We start from the raw sequence: 22,844 nt of genomic DNA, 5'->3' as shown, positions 1-22,844 counted from the left end.
TATATGCTATCTCATATGCAGAACTGGCACATTCAAATAAAATTTGTACATAGGGACTTTTTAATTATTATATATGTGCTGTAGTGACAGACATTGGATCTTTAGGCAAGAAGTTACTTGCACACTGCTGTGGAAGCATGAGGAGGCATTACTTCAAATATCTAAACTAAGATGTCCTAAGGTTCATGAGGAATAGGATACCCAAGTTCCAATGAATTGCACAAGAAACTGGGTGGTAACTGATCTGAAAAATGTAATCCAGATTTTTCCCTTAGTAATAGGACAATGAACAAATTCGGTTTGCTTTCCTGTAATCATGAATAATATGGTCAGATTACCAGAAAACATCTTAACACAGTTCTAACATTGTATTTGTTCTTTTTGCCATTTGTATTAGAAACCCTAACCTTATCTGAGACTGCCATTTAGGCCAGGCAGAATCACATCAAACAGGAAGCAGAACGAAACCATGAATACTGGACCAAAAGCTTAGAGCAACAGCTTCTTGTTTGCTGATAAAAGTGACTCTTCTTAAAAGGTGCAAGAACTAAACCACCAGGGAGGATATAGATATACTCTACCACCTTTTAACAAAAATTCTGCTATACTAAAAGAACAGCTAAAATATTTGCATAAATCTTTTTCTACTTAAACAATAGTTTGTCCAAGTCTTATTACTTATCATAGCAATGGCATAACCAGTTTTCCTCCTTATCCTTTACATCCTGGCCACTCCTATGCATTTGAGTCTCATCTCTGCTTCACTTTCTAACGAAAAGATGCAAAGTAGTATAACACCTGAGAAATGTACAGTTTACAGTCTCCAGTAAAGACAGACCAAAAGTTAGGGACTGTATCCACAGTTCAGATACTAAACAGGTCTAAGGCAAGTAATTTTAATATAATGGATTCTACAGAGTTTAGTATTCTCAAAGACTTGTAAATTTTCTTCTGAAGTGTATGTTCGGAAGTGTCTCCTAAAAATCTTCACCATTCTGATAAATATTGGTAACACTGGTCAGCTCAAGTCCAAATAAAAGTTCAAAGACAACAGAAATGCAGAAAGTAGTTAAAAAGCAATATTCTGCATTGTTGAGCATAAGATGAGTGTTTGGAAGAGAAGAAACTACTCTAAAACGAGACAGGCTCTTATTTCCAAAACTGCAATTCCATTGAAGATAATAGGATAAATAATATGGTCCTATATAGTAATAAAAAGCTTATAAAGTTGGGGGGGGGGCGTGTTTTGTTGGTTGTTGTTTGGGTTTTGTGTGTGTGTTTTGTTTGTTTGTTTGTTTGTTTAAAAACCAAAAAAACCACAACCAAACAAACAAAAACACAGTGGATCTACCATCCTTGCAGCAAGGAGGAATTATTTTTTTTCTTTTTCCATATCAGTTGTTTTTGCTAAAAATGACACAACCTATAACATGCAATTCTCATAGCTCGGATTCTGTATTTGTTGTAACAAGGCTTGATTTCTGTAGGAAAGCTCATTGAGGAGCAAATTATCCAGTCTCTGTTTGGAATTCCATCTGTGGGTCACTGTAAAACCTTGCCGTCTGGGTGTGCTTCTCAATGTCTTAACAATGTCCACCTTAGATGAACAACCGCATTTTCTTTTTCTTGAATAGTGGTCAAATATTCAGGCTTTTCCCTTTCATTTTGGTTGTCATGTCACAAACTTTGGTTCATGTAACATGATACATTGGTTGAAATTTGAGGAGGAAAAGCTTTGCAGTCAGATCACCTTTGCTCTCCATGTAAAATGATGAGCATCTACTTGGTCAAATAGTAGGAAAAGGCGCCTTTTTCTGGCCTCAATTTGAAATTGTATTGAATCTTCGATGGACATTTTTTGCTTCCTAAAGAAATACTTACTGGTTGCTGTAGGTGAAGATGCCTCACCTTCAGTGGATGTAGTGATGGGTTTAGTATCTGTCATGGTCAGGGTCACAGGTCGCACCGTACTGTGATGGGGAGAGGGTGCCAAAACTGGAGTAAAATGGCCAGGCACTTTCCCTACTACTTGACCACTGCTGTTAGGCTACAAAACAAAACCAAAAGAATGCCTTGTGAAACATACACATTGAGTTCAAGGAACCTACCCACCTATCTTAGGGTCTTCCAGAATGCCCATCACTGTAGTACCTGTGTGCTGCCATGCACCATTCTAACAAAGCTCTGAATGTTTTTGTGGTACTTGCAGCAGGCAGGTCCCTCTTCAGGTAGTACATGCTTAAGTAGCTGTACTTCTGGTAAGCCTTCTTTCTTTCTGGATGCAGCATGCATCAGATTGTTTCAAAATACATTTGCTGTTCAGGCAGTGGCCGTGAACCACAGTAAATCCCATGATAGCAGAATTAAACTGACCAGGCATAGGCCCTACTGTGTGAAGTATCAAGAGCAAATGAATGATGCAAAACCTCTGTTTTCACATGCCATACCACCCTGGCTTGGAGCACAACCAAGACTTGACCACAGTTGTCCACAGAGATTACACATACTGGAAGACTAACTAATAATTCACATGTTTGGGAGTGAGGGAGAGGGTTAGGATACGATGCGCTATAATGCATACATCATAACATCTGGCTAAAAGCCACCTAACAAAAACACAGAAGTGTTTAATAATGGGAACTTGGCAAGTCAAGAGCATAATAAATGAAGACACTTCTTTCACAGATACAAGAGGCAGTCTGCACATGACCTTATCCTACAGGACATCAAGGTAACAGGCTACTTTCTGCACATAGGTGCATCTGAATTTAGCAATATTCACTGCTATCTGTGTTTTTCCAATGCTTAAACATGCCTTGGACATTCTGCATGACTGAAAATACTCCAATCATATGTATCTTGAAGTAAAAATTAGGAAGATGTACTTGCTTTTTCAAGAGAGGCTGACAACTTTTGTCTCAAACTGATTGTGTATTCTGTGAATCATAGGTATTTTAAAATACAGACACGCAAAGTAAAAAATACTGCAAATCCTATTATCAGAAAGATCTTGTCAAAGACAACTCAGGTAAAGAAATGGACTGATAAAGGACCTGATTCAACTGATACAAGGAAAGGTTAAAAGAGGTAAGTATGACTATGGTAATGAAATAATAACTGGGCTGAGACAATTACTGCAAGTACGTGCAGAGTATAAATACAAAGAAGAGGAAGGAATTATTTGGAAAGTACAGGAAGTATAAACCCGGGGTAATGGAATGAAATCAAGAAGGAGGAAATTTAAAATTAATAGCAGGAGAACTTCCTGGCAGTATGATCTACTAGACTTTGAAAATGCCCCCAGGGGAGAGTCTTGTTCTTTAGGACATCTAAACCTAAGCTAGAAAAAACATTAGAAAATATAAATGAGAATGGAGACCATCTTGTATTCATAGGAGCATTGAGCAGACTACTTCCCGCTCTAAAATCACAAGACTTACAATGAAAAGTAACAGTAAAAATGTACACTAATGAGAAGCAGTCAACAACCTACCCCTCCAAATGAAAAAAGTCACCCCCTAAATGTAGCACTATGTTTGGGCTTGTGTTGGTGTGCAGATGGGGACAAAAGAGCCATGGAATCCCAAGATCTTACAAATACAGCAACTGGGTGGTATTTACCACTTTTTCATTCATGTTTCTATTTGCATAAGCCGAGAAGTTACTAGCAGGAGTTTAGTAATGGGAATATATTCAGCTGTCAAAGTTGCTTCAAAATAAGATAGCAGCATGGATTCAAAGGAATCACAATACTTTCACAAATAATACAATTTCCACAAATAACTGGCATGCTACATTAAGTTTTATTCACTAGGTGAAACTTTACAGTCAGATCTCCCTTATTATGTGTACTCGAAATGAAAATGAGATGTTGCAGAATTTATACAAGACAATTTCTAGAGAACAATGCAGCCTAAAAGTTTACTAAGCATCTGCTTGCATCCTTACATGACTAATGGATCATAAGTGGGAAACTCAGTAATTACAGAAAGCTTTTCTCAATAATACAAATTACATCTGTATATTACAACAAACAGTAAGCCCACTTTCTTTGAAATATATCTTAGCAGCGGTTTAGGGAATTTTGTTTTGCAGGCTCCATTTTAAAGGCCTGCCAACCTCTAAAACCAGATCCTTCGGCAAACAGAAATCTGACTCCACCTGCCCTAGAACAAAATGAAAATTTTTACTAATCTAAAATCAGAAAATCTCTAGGAGTTACCTAAAATAAATTTCCCATACAAATTATCCAAGACACCCTAAAGCTTAGAGGCAAGTATCCCCACTCAATGGTTGCAAGTTGTACAGAGTTCAGCTTGAGACATCTCGATGTTGAAATATTAATAAAACATGCTCTGTTGTAGGTAAGGGAGCCATGACACAGTTTGAAGTATCTGTGGGGAAAACTGTCAGAAATAAGAGCAGGCCTTATGATAAACTTTTCTCTAAAACACCAAAATTCTTGCCCGTAAGACCTGTTTGCTATGTTGGACTAGATTTTCAGGATGTTTCTGGGAAGCCTGCTGCAGAGGCAAGCTCCCTCTCCTGCCCTGGCAGCCCAGCTGCCCACACAGCCTCCTGGAGGAACAACCACCTCTCAGCTGAGTCTGGTAGCTCCTAGGAGGAGTCACTGACCTGTGACCACAGGGCTACCTTAGGAGCCTTAGCTCATGTGGTGTGCTAACAAATCACAAAAACAATTGGGACGCCCTTACAAAAACTACCAACTTTTATTAAAAACTAAGAATGGAGATTCCAAGGAATTTATGGATTAAAACAGCCAGCATCATCAACTTCCAAAAGCAGCTCTGTCTCCAAAGCCAGACTTGAATGAATTAGGACACAGCTGGAGACCAGGACGATTTACAGATATGTATCACCTTCTACTGTTCCCTAGTGATCTCAATCAACAGGAATGCAATGGCTCACATGGACTCCAGCTTAGTCCTTGAGCATATGGTCCAAATGAGCATTTCTTTGCTGAGTTATCAGACAAAGAGTATACTTATACCCCATTATCACGTAAACCATGTTTTTCCTTGTGTAAAACATAGCAATGTAGTACATCACCCTTCTTAATCCAAACAGAGGGTGAAATCCTGTCCTTGTTGAAATCCATGCACAATTTGCTAGGGATTTTAGTGGATGTTGGTTTGTGACCACAAGTGTCCACATTCCAATTTCTCTTCTTTTTTAAATGTCTTCTTAAATGGTAACTGTTGTTCCATATCTGTCCTACCTGTAACACTGAGTGCAGACACAATGGAATGAAACTGAGGTCTGTAACCTCTAGACAGAAAAATAATACCTTCAAAGTAAAAAAAAAGGAAAATTGTTACTTCAATGAGTTTAATTCTTATGGTTCCAACATTTTAGCTTGTGATTGCACAGTCAAATGCAATTATAACCTAGTTGCCCGTCTCTTCACAATTTTATCACATATTGTCACATCTCCCCAAGTATTTTCTGACAACATTTGAAAACAGAACTTATGAAAAGCAGTCTCATACTCCCCCAAATTCTGTCACATGAATGTCACTCATAAGAAACCTTCCTGAAATGTCTATACTTGTCTTTCTTGCACACAGTGAACAACAACAAAGCAGTTAACAAAACTGATGTTTAAGTTATCACAATTAGTGTGCAGCTTATAATCACAAAGTAGTCCTAAATAAAGAGATCACATAATTTTCTCAGAGTTACGGCTTAGACCTGTCTTCAGACTGATGTTGACATTGCTCAATTCAGACTTCTATGGTTATTTTTGCAAATATAAAACTAGAAGTTTTTGAAATAAAGGTCTAGATTCTGGACCATGACAGCTGATAGTAGTACAAGCTCAAGAACTCTGGCTCTCTTGGATGTCTCAAGTTCTCTGTCCCGCTTTAAGTTTGCAGCGCAAAGAGGGAAACCATTTGGTCAGAAATAGCCCATTGAAATTGTCAGTTCATAAACTTATTGAAAACTGGCTGCTAGAAATAGCTTCTGTGCCCTATTCTCCTTTTAACTTTTGCAGTTACATCAGAAGATATTTTAGCATGGAAACTACGTATATATTTGGACAGTATGCATATGAATTATAAGTGCAAATATTTATAGCACATCATTTAATACAAATTAATTTTATCCTTACTTAAAGTCAGTTCTACATTCTATTTCCAGTTTTCCCTGAAGAGTTTCTTACAGAAAAATGCATTACAGGTGAAAAATCAAACATTACCATCAGCTAGGGCATCAATATATCTTTGTGATGGATTCACAAACAGAGATTTGACGCCTGAGGCATAAACCACAAGCAAATTGCATGGAGGCAGCTGTGTTAGACAAACAAGCTCTGCATTTGAAAATGGGAGAGGAAAGGAGGCAAAGACAATGAAGGTCTAGCAAATTTAGCCCAAATTTATGCAGGTATACACTTTTCTATTGTTGGAGTGGAGGCTAATATGATTTTCAGATGTGCTACATTTTATAGCTTTTTAATTCACATCATCCTGAATTGCCTCAGATTAATCCATTCATGTGCCCAAAACCACAGATGACTTATATTCACTGTCATAGTTGTTACAAAACTCAGATTGCCACACTGTTAATATTTGTGTGCACTGTGCATACTTTTGGTTAATCTTTTGGTCTGAATTCTGAAGAGAAACTTGTAACATATATGAATACCGACTTTCTTAAAATCAGGATTCCCTGCTGGGATTTTACTAACATATTTGTAATTAGTAATCAATCAACCTTCTTTTAGATTTTTGTTTACATATTTGCCCAAAAATCAGCACATTTACATCTTAAGTCTTCTTTTACATTTTAGGACAGTGTTTTGTCATGTAGCTCACTATTTCCAGTGTCCAAAAAATCTTTCTGATGCCATAGTAAAATTGTAACACAAGCATCTACATACGAGATATCCAAACATAGCAGAAATTTGACATATCTATGAAACGATACACATAAACTATTAAGTTGCTTAAATGATAAAATACATTTTATGTTTAAATTTGCACAGTAATTTTTTTTACAAAATAATTGAATTATAATTCTAATTTCCAAATAAAATAACTATGATTTTCCTTGGAATCGTAAATACAAAGCAACTTCAAAGAAATATCAAAAAAGACAGAAATCAAGTTAATACTGTGCATGTCCTAGGTACTGCTACATATGACACTATGTTAGGCATTTGAGAAAGAATTTTCAGGGCTGAATAAAAATTACATTATTCCAACTAACCACTACACTTGGAGGATAATATATTTGCATCTCAAAACATGGGTGTTTCAATAGAAAAAATGTGTTTCCCAAGAAGGTTACCCTACTATAGCCAGGTAACCAACCAATGAGTGTACTTTAGTCAAACTGAATGCAGTGTGTTTGGAAATACCCTGTCACTCAATTCTCAACAGTTCCGGTCCCTTGTAACGGCCAAGTTCTCACACTATAGGGAAGAATATTACTGCAAAATCCTATGGCAGTGTAGTTTTGAGACCATGATGGAACTTTGTTGATGAAGCCGTAGAAGATCCAGTTCACATTTTGGGTCCCTGCTCATGGACCAAGTATCTTTTTTTAAGAGATGTCTGCTAGCCTCATCTATGAGCTACAATCATGGCTGACAAGTTCTGTATTTGTGAGTCCATGCCATTGTGGTCTGTGACATCCACAGAGGGTGACGGATGTTTCAGGAAATCTTCAAGTAAAAGAAAATGGAAGAAGTATCTTCCATTTTTCTAACTCTCCTCCTCTTTTTTTTTTTTTTTTTTTTTGGTTATAGGACACAAACCCAACCATTTACCTCACTAGAGCTTTTGCATAGGGCACCCTGGAGTTACATCAACTGCAAAAATCCAATGGCCATGTTAGTCTCCCACTGGAGACAGCTCAATGGTACAAGAGGCAGTTTCATCAAATTTGCAGAAGACACAGCTTCAAGTTATTACCTATCTGAGTAATATAACACAGTGTATTATTAGAGCACTGCCAGTGAGACTGTAGAAGGTACTATAAGGCAGTTCCTCTGTGGGTTGAATCTGGTGGGTTCCATATAGCATTTGTTTAACAAGAAGCAAGGCTATACAGATTTAATTTCTGCTATTGAACACTATGGTAGCAACAGAAATGTACTTTGCCTTTTTATAGTGACCCTTACCACTTTTCATAAGGACAAATGTCACTAGTTTCCATACCCTTGCAACCTGAGTAACTCATTGCTACAGCACATCTTACCCAGACCTCACTGGGAGATGCCACACAAAAGCTTCAGGTGTTGTGACACGCAGCTACCTGTCTGCTGAGGAATTAGCTTCAGAAAAAACATGTTGCTGCCAGTTCTTGGCTGACAACATCACTTCTGTACTACTTTCTGGGAGAAATCAAGGTGTTGACTTTGACCTATAAAGCTCTGAATCTCATCCATTTGGGAAAGCATTTTCCTCTTGACGTAACGCTGCTGAAAATAAGAGCAACTGCAGAGCTTCAGCAACCCATGTTTGAACACAGATATCGTAAGGCATCCATCCTAAATCATAATTTTATCTGTGAGCTCACAAAATCTGAATTATTTGTCAACAGGCAGAGCACAAGGAAATACCCAGCCCTCCTCATATATTTCCTTAACAGCAGGGTAAGTCCCTGTTACACAAGCATGGGAAAGTAAATCTCTTAAAAAGATAAATGTTCAAAAGATATCTTTGGTTTAAATGGTTTTCATGCACTCTGGAGACCTATACCTGTGCATTTAATAAACTAGAAATGAGCGAACTAAATACGAAGTAATCATTTACGACTGCAATTAAATCTTTAAATGCCTTGTTAGTAGATACAGCTAAATTAGTAGTCTCTCTTTGTCCCCCAATTACAATTAAAACTAGTACATTGTCATATTTAATCTTCAATTATTTCTCAAAAATTACAAAGAAAGAGTTGTCCAAGAAGCTGAAAACTATTAAATGTGAATAAATAAAGGTACTAGCTATATCAAAGAAACCACATGCACACGTGTCTCTTGTGTCAACTTATTCTGCTAGTATTCTCCCAGGAACTGACATGAACCACTTTCACCAGCCCAAACAGAGCCTCCCACCTCGTTGCTAAATGACTGCAGTTATTGTACTGAAGAATGAAAAAGCATCTGCCCGGCATTCCTGAAGAATGTGCCTATCTTTCATTGAACAAAAATGTAATATCCCAGTCCATTATGAGAGGAAAATAAGTGGCCTCACCAGCTTCCAGAAGCAGCTCTTCTCAAGCAGTTCAGATATTTCTGTCTCCAGACAAAGAAAAAAACATTAAAAATACAAAGCTGCACACTAGCCCACATTGCAACAAAGTAAGTTTTAATAGCACCTGGAATTTTAGTCACTATGTGGACAGCGGTTCACTTGGACTGTTGTATATAACAAGTGCAAGCCTTCTATTGTAAGAAGAAAAAGGTCCAGTATTTAACACCTCCAAATTGGAGGCATTTTTACCATGACACTGAAAACTGCAGATTTCATAAAAAATATCACAAAATTTGATTTAACATTACCTGTAAACTGTTGCCTTCATAATCCAAACTCAAAGGGTTTGCAAGATTGTCTACTGCTATTTGGTTGGTTCAGTCATCAAAAAAAAATCTCACTGATGCCAGGAGGTTCTTCAGCAGGATACACCTGAACTATTTTCTTTACCATCATTGCCTTCATCACACTTGCTGACCCTTCTTCTGTGATTCACCATACCTTAATTAGGAAATTATTCCATTTAACTCGATAGGGCATTAAGTTTGGAGCTTTTGGTTTTGACTTCAGACACACAAGTGGTGGTGTGCTTGGTGATTTTTTCAGGCTCACTGGAAGCCTGACATTGATACTGTATATTGATTCATACACTCCCGATTATTAATGCCTTTCAAGTGTGTACAGATTTGTGTGTGCAGATGCACGTGTGTATACACACACAGAGGAGGTAATGTTTTCCAAAATTAAAAGATTCACCCATCTGGAGTCATTCAGAAACGAAATACATGTTCAAAACTTGTGGTAACTCTGAAAGTCTCGATACACTGTAGCTGGATAAACACTGTAGGTGGATTAGACACATAGCAATCAATCAGTTTTCACTGAAATTTAGAGTGAGTAACCACTATCAATTTAATTGTGGAGAGACCAGCAATCCATCATAACACAGATACACACACACACAATCTCATACAGAAACACGAGTTCTTAGCTAAGGAGAAAAGATTTGAAACAAGTATAACAAAAAAGAACTCAGCAAAATTACTTGATTAGTGGAAAGTACAGCAGTTCTCAAAATTTGGGAACTTCTCAGACCACTAGTTTTGCTCTAAGTCCAGCTCTACATTTAACAAGGTTCATTTCTGTTCAATACATGTGTTTATTTATTAGCCAGATTGAACAGGATATACAAAGCAGATAAGCATGAAACTGACAGCCACAGCAAGCTTTTGTTTGGGATCATCCATTGCTGAATCATTTTTTACTGCAGCCAAAGGGCCTGTTTGAACTTCCTGACTGTTCATCACACATAATCTGGAGTATTTAACATTACGTCAAGAAAATTGCCCACTGCTTCCCACTGTGGAAACCTATGGGAGCTCTATATCTTTACACTAATTTTACTTAAAGTATTCCATTGAATAGCATGACTGTCTCACTATAATCAGTGCAGCAGTAATGTAATTAATCTCAAAATTGCTGTGGGGAGTACAAGGCATCTCAGTTGCTTGTCGTAACAATCTACATTAGTGTATTACTGAAAGATGTTGGGGAGGAACAGTTCATTTTAGGTAAATGCTGTCAGGGTATCCATCCTTTCTATTTCTAAGGCTGAAATTAAAACTATAATCATAGTTCTCCTTTTGAAATCCAAATGAGTATGTTTTGAGGTGGGAAAGTATAATTAAATTTGATGTGGTATTCATACAGATGCAGTTTTGCATTTTATAATAATTAAATTTGTTTGAATAAAAATTCATGTTTTATTTAGAAAAGAAAAACTGGTTTGGCTCAAAGCATGCCATTGTATCAGAACAATTCCCTTTTGTCACTGAAACTTCACAGACAGCTGCTTCTTCTTTTCTTAAGCAAAAAAAATATTCTTGCTTTTTTACTTCTTGTACGGCTATCCTTTAACTGATCTATTCAGAGACATTTTGATGGTGCATACAGCTCCTCTAATGTACAGCACATCTCAGAGGAGAACCTTAAAGAATTAAATTTAAAATAGATTCCACTAATAATAGCAATTAATGATAATAAATTGTGGAGAATAGCTGATGCAGATGCCTGGAATCTCATACTTGCTGTTGTTTAACCCCATTCCCTCTTCTCAGGAACATGAAATTAAATGAAAAACATTACCCTAATCTAAAGGTTATAAAAGCTGATGAAAGTAGTAAATAGAGGCAAATTTTGCCTGTTATTCCCTGTGGTGCCGCAACACAAGAATAGGAAGTGTTTTCAGTTTGCTACTACTCTGAAAAAGCCAGCAGAGTAAAATTTTATCTTTTCTGGTCTAAAGATTAATCTTTCAAATACAGACAAGGAAAAAAGTAAGGCTCCTGTTGGGCAAAGAGCTGATAGCATTTCTCTTGCTCAATGAATGTACTCCCCAATGTTAAAATCACAAAACAGCACATCTGTCAACCATCTGAAAGTTAGATACTTGATTTAGATATTATATATTTTCAGCAATGATCCAAAGGAGAACACTAAACAATCCAGAGAGATTATCACCTAATCTGCTCTTTCAATATATATAAGAAATCAAAATGTAAGTAAAACAAGCACTGAATAATTAAAGAAATGCATACAAGTAAGGGCCTGATTTTCATTTGCATAATTTCTCCCTTAATAGTGCCTAATTAAGACATCAGTTTAAAAAAAAAATCCATCAGAACTCTAAGATTTTCTGCATTGAATTAACGTTAAGGTCTTTTCATGGATGTCTTAATTAGACTTTGTTATTCATGGAAATTTTACACAAATTAAAATCAGGTCCTGCATGCAACGTTCCCAGCTGAGTTTCGACAAAAGTTCTATATGGGCCTGAAAGACTTCCAATCCATGCACAGATAGCAATTTGTATTCTAAAGCTAACGTATCACATTTTTACTTTGTGGTTTCATTTGTATTAATATTGTAATAAAGAAAAATCACATAGTTAATACTTCTCCTTTCAAAGTAAATTTTGGGTTTATGGACCCACTATTTTTTTGTAAATACTTAGAAAGTCATGTAGCTGGACCAGAGCATTAGGCAATGCGGACAATAGTCACAATGAACAGCCCAGATGGGCCATATCTGTTATTCAACATTAGAAAGTTTGATTCAGTTTCAAGTTTATTTCTGTGGTGCTTGAAACACATGCTGAAAGGCCTGTCATTATAAGTGAAAAACAAAACAAAGCCCAAAACAAAATGCTGTCACAGCAAGCCTATCATCCATGATAAGACAGACCTTCCAAAGGAACCTAAATCTTAGAGCAGGAAAACCTGACCATAGTCTCTTCAGTTTGCAGTCCCAAGGCTCTTCTACAAAATATGCTACAGCATAAGCTACAGGACTCCACGGGAGCCTTTCAGACAAGGCATCAAAAATAAATAACAGCCTGAGCAGCAAAGATTGCATTACACTGACACTGGAAATATTCCAAGTATTGACAGACCAAGTCTCAATTACGGTTTATGCTGTAGTGTAGATCACATATCAATGCTATATGCTGATGCTATCATGGAAAGCAGTTTTGCACACAGCCCTTCACAAATTACTTTGCTAATGAAACCATGTTAGTTTCCCACATTAGACACAAGTCTGAATCAGTGTAGCAGCCATGAACTCACCTGTTACTGCACAGTCTCTACAAAATGAAGAAAAAAACAATTTTGTGGGTCTGTGCTGTGTTCACCACAGTAATGTCTTAGTACCTGTGCAAAGAAACAGCAGGTGCCTACAGAACATGAAAAGCATTACCTTGGCAGAGGTTATTTTCATTGTCAGTCTGTAAATATACCCGTATGTCCATGCATGTGCATGTGTGCATGTACATATCAGCGGACTCCATACTCCATCCTGCAGCAGGAGCTTTGTTTCTGGGGGCCCTGCACAGCCACAGAGGCTCCCAGCCTGCAGAAGGGGTGCAGGACTAAGACCTGTCTTGTTAGTGCTGCTGGGTTGTTCAGTACAAGTATTTTTCTAATGCTTCACAGAGGAACAGTGAGTGGATATGACTAACCTTCACCCTTTATTCAACCATGCTGAACAGGAAAGGTTGGTGAGCCAGTTCCCAGTTTGTTCTGACACCAGAACTAGTGAGATACTGGTCTAGACACCCTGGAAGACACACATTCCTCATAGGATTTATTTTGGATGGTTCACATTGTTTTACAGTACCTGGCTAGTCTGTGGGCTGGACGGGTCATAGGAAGGTACATAATTCTTCAGAGTATCCTGAGGATTCAGGTGAGGAGGATATCTGATTGTTGGATGAGAGAAGTAGCTAGACGGGGCAGGAGGGAGAATAGCTTGTGCTGGAAATGGCAATGGTGAAGGTGGAGGTGGAGTTCTAGTTGAGATGACTGGAGAAGAGAAAATAAAATTAAAATTATTTTGTATCTTGTTTCTTCTAAAATTCTTCACTTCTGTATTTCAGCAAGAAACATAAAAAGTCAGTTATAAATAAGTACACTGCACTCGCGCTTCATGGCATCTTTACAGAAAAACTTTACGTGTCCTCCCATCACATCATCCCAAGAAACAGAAAGTACTAATGTTTCAAATTCATAAATTGGAGCCCAAATAAACAAGTGTGTTAATAAATAAAACCTACACTTCTATTCACAGCACTCCAACAGAGGAGAGCAAAGCCACCAAGTCCTAAGAAACAGGTAGTGATTCCTCACTGCATTGCATCTTGCCTGCCTTATGTGGAGAAAGGGTAATTACTCATCAATAATGCCATTAATATTAGCTGACCTTTGTGAAGATGCTAATGAATGTTCAATTTCAAGGCGTGGGAAATCAATCCATCCAATAAAAATAACTTGGACAAACAAAAAAGTATCTACACTATGCATATTTTTCTTTGCATTCTCTTTCTTCCCAGCCCCTACAAACAGACACTTCTCTATCTGCAGACTGTATGTAATGTCTAAACAATCAGCAATGTTTTCACAGCAAAAGGAATGTACAGCATGTTCTGCTGCTGCCCAGCCATTAAGATGTAAGTGAAGAGTGCTCTTCTATCACACTGCACTATAACTCACTTTCCACCTTTATTACACATCTAGAGGGCACCTACTTGGCAACATATTAAAAAGTAGGTAATAAATTCAATGAAAATGGAGAAAAAATACAACAACGTTTTAATTTTCATTACTGGGAAGGTACAAAATCAGTTCTGTATAAGCAAGGTATTTTATAAACTGCTCATGGTTCTATACTGTAACAGTACAAGCACCGCAACACTGCTTTTCTGGACCACCTCCCTTATTTTGGGGTTTTCCAGCTTATTTTTTAAAATACTTGTTATTTTTGAGCTGGGACAAAGTCGTAGTTTGCCCAAGAAAAAAAAACAGTAGGAATGTTCCAAAATTGCTGCACTTGGTAGTCAAAATCTTGCAAATCTCAAAGCCACTGCCCACTGACATAATAGAATAGGCTACACAGACAGAAATTAGGTTTTCTAGCAAGTACATAGCTCATCTACAAATTAGGTTACAACTGTTACCCAAGTACATATATCTAAAAATTATACACTAAAGCAAACAGAAAGATCTACACATAAGTATAGGGACAAAAATAATCATGGAAACTGCTTTGGTGACAGGTTCATTTTAATCACAGCCCCACCAGTTCAGTTAAATCATTAAACATTAGTTACTGCTGTGACATGTGGGAGCTGTGCAAAACAAACACAAGTGAGCAGAAATCAATTCCTTCCATTTCACTCATCATCTATGACATGCTTGAGTATTTGCTGATAGTGAAAACCCTACAGAGACCACAATGAGTCCAGGCTCACTTTCATGATTCAAAATAAGTGGATGTTAGAGGCAAAATAGCCTTTATACATGGACTGAAAGAGAAGAACTTGAAATCATGGAGAAATCACAAAACAGAAACTTATCAAAACAGAACCACATGTTAAAGAAAAGAAAAAAGAGTCCTCAGATTTGTTTTACTCCTCTAGTCACCCAGCTCTGCTCAAGCAATGACTCCCTTTATATGGAGTTTATAAGGAGACATGATGAGCTGCTCAGATGAGATTTCCGAGGATGGTGTTCTCATCTGAAGAATCAGGGTCATTCTCATCTCTAACATTAAACAGACCATGATGCTGGAATTCCTTGTCACCCCTGATAAACCCTCAAGATAACATGCACTCTGTCACATATCAAGTGTTTCCTCCCCACTTGCAGTGAAGTTTTACTATGGATTTACCATGGATTTCAGAAAATAGATGTTGAAAAGTATTTATCTGGACTCTATCAGAGCATTCAAAAGAAGCATTGGTCCTTATTTCATTGGGTCATAGTGAACGCGGTTGTGCCTTCTCTTGTATAATAAATCCTACTTATTCTGGTATTTAAATACAACATAATCATAGCGACAATAATAAAAAAGGAGGTAGGTGGAAGGAGGAAAGATGGGGAGGATTTTTCTTCTGTTAGTTTCCCCATGTAGTTTAAGGCTTATTTTATTCAATGGATAATCCTAAATTCTTTCCAGTGACTTGCAACAGTCAGACTACCTGAACTGAATTTAACGAGTATTCCTCCAAGGATACCCCAACCTCTTCCATTTCTACCCTCATCAGTATAACAAATGGGATTAGCTCACTAAGAAAGTCTGTAAAAATGCATCAGAATCTGATTGTAGGAAAGGAGAAAAGACTAAATGTATGTGGAGGTATTTCTTCCTCCTCCACAACCCTCACCACTGTGTGCAACTCCTGGGATTCCTGGGTGGTGATGCTGGGGAAAAGTGCTCAGTCTTGGTGAAGAATCCTGGGGAGAAGTAGGACTAAACAAAGGTTTTTCAGGTTTCTTCATTGTAGGAGAAGACATATCTGCAACAGAAAAACAATGGAACAGTGACATTAGCTTAGAAACCTGTCTCAGGACACATCATTTTGTAGACTGAAGATATTTATTTTTACTGCTCTTCCATATATACTGTTTGGTGACCCAAATCCCCTGTGACCAATAAACTAATTTTAAACTATTGCTTTCAAACTTGAGAATGAATAATAATCCCCTAACTGGTCTTTGTCCTACAGAAACTACATTCCTTTCATACCAGACAAACCAAACAGTGAAAAAATGCATGTCTTCAGAACCTCCCTAGACACTTCTCAGCTTTCCAGAACATCAACAAATCATCTGCTCCTTCAACAGCCACATAATCTTTATTGCATTTTTTAATGGAACACCTACACTCAGGTGTGTAGGGTAGCTGCCATACACATGCCAGTTTATGGTATTTATATTTTGTTATTTCAAAACCCATCCCTTGCCCTTCCCAAAAACCAAGGCGAAGCCAATTGCCTAAGAATAAAGGATACTTTAACTTCTCTATCTCATATTTTCCAAGTCTCAAGTACAGCCTTCCCGCCTCTTCCTTTCAGTTTCCCCATCAACGAAAACATCTCTTTAGAGCTCACTGAGTGAAGATAAAACACTAGTAGGAACAAATGTATGATTTCTACCATGCAGGGTTACTGATACTGCATAAAGAAAAATTACTGGATTCTTTCTGAAATTTTAAATTAATTAAGCAACATTTGTTGTACTTTGCATGTTTAAAGGACAGGTAATTTCTTAAGTATTTTACTGGACTAGGGGACTAGGACCATGTTGCAGCTGACTTTCCTACATGGACCATGTTAGCTCTTACAGTGATTTTGGCACTTTTAATACTGGCACACTGTAATGACCTATTCTGGGGGACATAAAATCATCTTGGAAGTCAAAGACAGGCCTGTAAAATGTGAGCACCTTAATGAGACCAAATTGGACCGGTGCTTTCTGAACTGGCTGGAGTTCAAAGTGGGTTTTCACCATGAAAGCTGTACTTATAGCAGGACCCATTAAGCTGAGAGACTGATTGCCTGCTCTGCCCCATCCCACTGTCCAGCCCTGTACAGGCACTGGCACCAGACCCAGAGCAGACTCTGCTCGTGCCCCTTCACCTTCCCCCACAACTCCCCTGCCCCCTTTTGGTCCTGACTACTAAGTCTGCTGATTTCCAAGATACATTGCAAGGTTCATCTCTTCAAGAAGGTGACTGCGAAAGGATTTTCTTCAGGAGAACACTCAGGAAGAGTGAGGAATTGCTTTAAAATAAAGCAATTCAGCACTTATTCAGTTTTAACAGACATGACAAAGGTTACTCTAAACTTTTTTATTATACTGTTCTGTTGCAATTTTACGTTGTTATCAAAAACACTGAGTGCTGACAGATGCATCTCTAGCCATCTTATAAAAATTTGGGAAATAAATCGTTGTTGAGGAAGAAAAAAGAGAAATATTTTGTTTATTTGAATCTAACAGAAGGTAGCAAAGACAAAGTTGACAAGTGGTTACAGTTTTGTTGAATACATTCTGCTAAGTTAAGAAATAATTTTTAAAATTGCAAGACTGAAATGTTTGAAATTGTGTTTTGCATAGGCAAACCATGATAAGAAGGTAAATGAATTCTGGAATTATTTTCAAATATATCATTATGTTTTACTTCCTGCTCAAAAGACAGCCCTAGGTTCTTCATATAAGACCCTAGTTCCATCAGAGCAAGAAAATTCGCACATGTCCACAACAGACATAGGGTTTTGTAGAAGCCCAGGACAAAATTATTGAGCTATTGTCTTTGTATCACGGTTCTATGCATGCACAAACTTTGTCTGCAGAAGCACAGCAGTGTTACACTCTGAGAAAAAAAGGTAAGTATGCCTAATATACTGCTTGTAGACACAGCCTCCCACTACAACTCCGTGATTTTCAGTAGTTGTCACATAACTTACCAGAGATCAAATATCTTGTTCATTTTACCACATATACGCCATCACAAAAGAGAGAATGTACAAAGAGTTTACTTTTATTTCAAATTAGAAGTACTGTATTTCTGTCTCCCTAAGGGAAAAAAAAAAACTTGGGCTGGAAGTGGAAAATCTTTTCCTTATGTAAAGCTCATATTTAACAGAAAACTCATGAAAGAAAAAGCTGCCTGACTCTTTAAGGTCTGCACACATCAGCAGCTCTGATTTCTGGAATGCAGCAGAGATTTAATTTGTTTGGTGACCGTTACTTCATTCAAAAAAAAAAAAAAGGTGTTGCATTTTTCATAAACAACGTTTCAGTTGCTTTAAAGAAGTATGCTATCAAAAGTGCAATGTAATCAGAGTACCCCTTAACCTCCCATCACTAATTTGAAAAGAGTGTACTGAAAAAGAGATTGGTGACTATGATAATCCTAGAGCTTGCTTTAAACGTGTAACTTATTCCTGGCTCTGCTTTACGGAACTAAGAGTTGTAGTTAGCACACAGAAAAAAGACAGCAAAAACTACAATGCAAACAGAATGAACTTCTCACACAGACTGTTTCCTCATCAAGGTGAATGCAACTGGTAGTCAGGAGCAATGAATTCAGCACTGCTATAAAACCACTCATTACCCACCAAAACAGTGACTTTAACACACACCGCCCAGCACACCAGCATGAAGTACTTTCAGAAGTTTCATCATATATGGCACACAGGCAACCTCAAAGGATAATGGCTGAAGTGCAGGCAGAAGGCTCCCTGTTAAAACAATGCACTTTGCATTGAGTAGTAATTCAGAGAGCCCCTTCCCCCCCAAAGGCCCCGTGTCTCTCCCCACATGTGCCTGGCCGTCATGTCAGAGCGTTCATGCTCCTGCTTCTGCCGAATAACAGATGCAGCCAAGAGGGCAGGCGGAACAATAACTGTTTGTATAGGTTAGGAAGAAAGACTGCAGCCATTTCCTCTTCAGCCAAGAGAGGAGGCTCAGAGATTTAATAGGAAGATACACATGTAACATTTATTTGGAGAGTTACTATTTACAAAATCGGGGCCGGGGGGGAAGCAGTTTTTCACTGTCTTTAATTCTGCTTGTAAGCAATAGTGCCTTTAAATCAAGCAGAATAAGTCAATGTGACAGTGAAACTTCATATGATTTCACTAGTAGCTTATACATAGTAGAAAACACACATTTTTCTCATTTTAAAACTTGTCTTATTTTTTCCACATCATGAGATATAGTCTAGTAGCTATATAGAGATTAGTTATACACTGATAACTACAGAACAAATGACAAAAAATAGGCCACTTGCTCTATGTTTGTGTCAAAATTTCAGAAATAAGATTCCAACCTTCATTATTTGAGAATGAAAATAAAACAGTTTCAAGTGTGATTTATTTTTAGACTTTTGGAAAAAAATGCAAAGTACAGATGAAAAGCAGAAAGATGCCAAAAACACTTGGACAAAGTTATCTAAAGGTCAACACTAGTCAGACATTGTGTCCTGTCCTGCTGAGAATTTCCCTCAAATGTGAAAAACAGGCTTTTGTTTTGGTTTGGGTTTAATTCCCAGTTTCAAATCACTCTTGCCTATATTCTCATATTACTGTGGAGATACGGTATGTATGAACACAAACAGGGTGGCATGTTATACATTTTAATGCATCACATCAAAGAAAAAATGGCTTATGCCAATAAAAAGTTAATAGGCCATCTCATCTCCCAACGATGTAAATCTGCCTACCTAGGAAGGCAGAAGAGCTGCTGTGAAGCATAGCATATGCAACCTGTTCATCAGCAGCTTGCACAAGTGGTGCTCAGATGTATAGTTCTTCAAGACAGCCCAAGGCAACAATTTTGATCAATTCTAACGTGATAAAACCCTGCAGGGAAAGTGTGCAGAAATGTGTATATGTCAGCCTTCAATTAAACTATTGTTCACTTCCAAAGAACCTTAGGAAACATTAAGGAGACATGAGTTTTAGCAACTCCTTAATCAAAGCAAAGACTGTCTTCCTCAGTCTGAAGCAGCTTGTCATCCAGGCAGCTCCCTGTCACCTTGGCACACTAGTTGGCAAGACACCTGTGAAGAGAGCTCAGCTGGAATTGAGCAGTGATCCAGGTCAAGTTCAAACATCCACCTGTCTGTTTCTGGACACCTGATCTGCCTTCTTCATCACCACAACATGGCAGCTTCTCCTTCTTGCTCTTGAGACATGCTCATGAGCAGAGTAAGAATAAATCATTAACAAATAGTAAATATCTTTTAATCCAGTTTATTCTTTAATTTTTCTAACGAATATATATCCTACTGCTTAGTTTCAAAAGCCTTTCTTTACAAGGTGCACTCCTGTAGACAACAATCTCTAAAAAATTCATTTACAACTCATTAGTTTAGTATCACCTCCAGAAAGAGCAAGATAAAACAACATTCAACTTGCTGTATAGATAAACATAGTGAAAAGCCACGGAGTCCATAGTACCACTGGCAAGCTAAAAGAGGCATCCTTTCAGGCTACAGTTTTAAATGAACTGCTTTTTTACAAGAAACAGGACCTGGGATAATTTCTTATGGCAGGATACACTATATACATCACATCCAGCTGGACCTCACTCTCCACCACATCTGGTAGATACACTTGTGTAAAGCGCGTGTGAAAACGTAAGTGAAATTTTAAGTTCACATCAGATAGTTGGGTGATGATAACGAATCATGACAAATCCCACTGTGCTCAGGAAAATCAGTTTTGTTTTACACCTGTGCATGTGAAGAAAAAGCAGATCAATTCTGCACAGGAAGAGACAGCATCACCAATTTTCAGAAGTGCTCAGTCTGACTTCCTTTAATGCTGTAAGCATTCTGTATTTCTCAACTGTAGGTCACGATAAGGCACCTAACATTGAATATTGACAGCTAAGTGATTTTGAAGTACAACTACCTCTCATTTGCAAGAAAAAGGCTTTTCTATATCTGTCCTAAAGACTTTGCACTGAGGCTGAGTGGAAACTAAGAATCCTGAAAACCAAAACATTTTAATTCATTTATCTTCTTTGCAAAAAAAAGGAATGGTGATGTATTATTTTGTGAATAAATAGGAAAGAAAGACAGATGTGCCTGAGCAGCTTGGTGTCTGAGATACTTGGTGCCTAGAACAGAGAAACAGGTTCTGTTAAGCATCAGTCAGAAGTCATGCTTTGCATCTCGCTCTCCCATCATCCAAATCTGTGCTGTAATCATTGGCTTGTTGGTGTCTCATTCCCTCTCACTCTAAGTTTTATCTTGGAACAGAGAGAAGCCCTTATAAAAAATGTAATTATTTCCATGAAAAATTCAGTTCTGATGCTGTTTTTCTGATTAGAAAATCAACAAAACAAACAAACAAACAAATCAGTATCTGTTCTGTTCCATGACTTTCTGAGACACATATAGCAATTATGTGTGAAGGCCTGTGTATTTGCTTTTGAGAGAGACATTGAGGTCTCACATGAAGGTATATATGCATGTTACTTAGCAGTTAGAGAGTTCTGAACTTGAGGAGCAGCCAATGTCAAGGTTTGAAGAGAACTTCTCTTCTCCCATTTAAAAACCTGATCTCCATCTCCTTTTTGCCTCTACATTGAGTGTAGTAAAGCATTTTACATATGAATATTTGATACAAGGGTAGAATGTTTCAGTGTACAAAGATTTGATAAACTTCTATCTTCAAATCAGCCTACTAAGGGCCAAAGTTACTTTCACAGACACACCCCAGATATTGCACCATGCCCAGGGCTAATCAAACACTCTGTTGTGCTGTTTTGACATTTCATAACAGAGAAACCATTTCAATGTACTATCTTTTGTGATTTGCAGTGAAAAATATAAGAAGAGGAGCTAGACTAGAATTTCTCCCAGTGCCATTTTCAGTACTGCAAGCTCCTGAGAAAAACACTACAACAAAATTGCAATTCAGAAAAGCTATGCTAATACAGAGGTAAATTTCTTACAATAGAAATGGTATTATTTTCTTGTTCCTAGTTCCTCTATTAATCTTTACTAATAAAGTACACCATTTTATTTTGCACTGTTCAATAAGCATTCTCTTATTATACATAAAAGAAGAAAATTATGCGAGAACTTTCAGATAGACAACTGAAACTAAGAGTCAGAAATCCTTTAGATGGAGTAAACACGTCGGTCTTCTCATCGTTACCCACATCCAAACTTGCAGAATACTGTATTCCATTGCCAACAGTTACATTCTGTGCGATATGTTAACCTTGATGATTTTCTTTTTCTCATTGGAAAGAGGTTTGGACAAAAGATAGAATGGTTTTATCTACCTTCTCTAATATCTCCCAGCATCCTGGGGGACTGGAGGCTTAGGGGCAAAGCCATGGAAAGATATGATGGTCAGAAGAAAGCATTAATATTGAATACGTTCATGTCAAAAGCTTCCTTATCCCAAAGTAATTTCAAAAAATGTTTGACAGTAGATTGAGACATACAGACCTAATCCCATAACAGTTGTTTGACAGTATCATATAACATGTAAGTAATTAACTGCTATACTAAAGAGATTATTCCTATTTAAATGTACATCTATTCCCACTAGGATTAGACTGAAACTATGGCACATTGTCCTGCAAGAACAGTGGGCAGGAATTCTTCATTCTCATCTTTCAAACCCACCTTGCCACTCCTCATCAGCAAGTAACAGTAAACCTTCCAGAAAAGGTTCATAATCAGAACAACTGTGTTATCATACCTGCACTGTTTCTTCTGAGGAGAAAAATACTGTTTTTTTCCATGCATTGATCTGCT

At 37.5% G+C, this 22,844-nt stretch overlaps 1 protein-coding gene across 5 annotated transcripts in view; it reads right to left on the bottom strand.

The window, feature by feature from the left end:
- NFIB (nuclear factor I B) overlaps window positions 1–22,844 on the bottom strand; it is a 170,802-nt gene that overhangs the window by 22,288 nt on the left and 125,670 nt on the right. For 2 of the 5 annotated variants that reach the window (XM_082074131.1, XM_082074133.1), the window contains exons 7-9: window positions 15,943–16,074; window positions 13,398–13,582; window positions 1,882–2,047 (exon numbers count right to left, since the gene is read on the bottom strand). In XM_082074131.1, the coding sequence (XP_081930257.1) occupies window positions 1,882–2,047; window positions 13,398–13,582; window positions 15,943–16,074 (483 nt within the window). The remainder of the gene's footprint in view (window positions 1–1,881; window positions 2,048–13,397; window positions 13,583–15,942; window positions 16,075–22,844) is intronic. The other 3 variants (XM_082074132.1, XM_082074134.1, XM_082074135.1) reach the window with 2 other exon arrangements.

Source organism: Streptopelia decaocto, assembly GCF_964273445.1.
Source record: "Streptopelia decaocto genome assembly, chromosome: Z".
Taxonomy (NCBI): domain Eukaryota; kingdom Metazoa; phylum Chordata; class Aves; order Columbiformes; family Columbidae; genus Streptopelia; species Streptopelia decaocto.
Note: the sequence above shows the minus strand (reverse complement) of the source record. Positions and strands in the feature narration are given on the sequence as shown.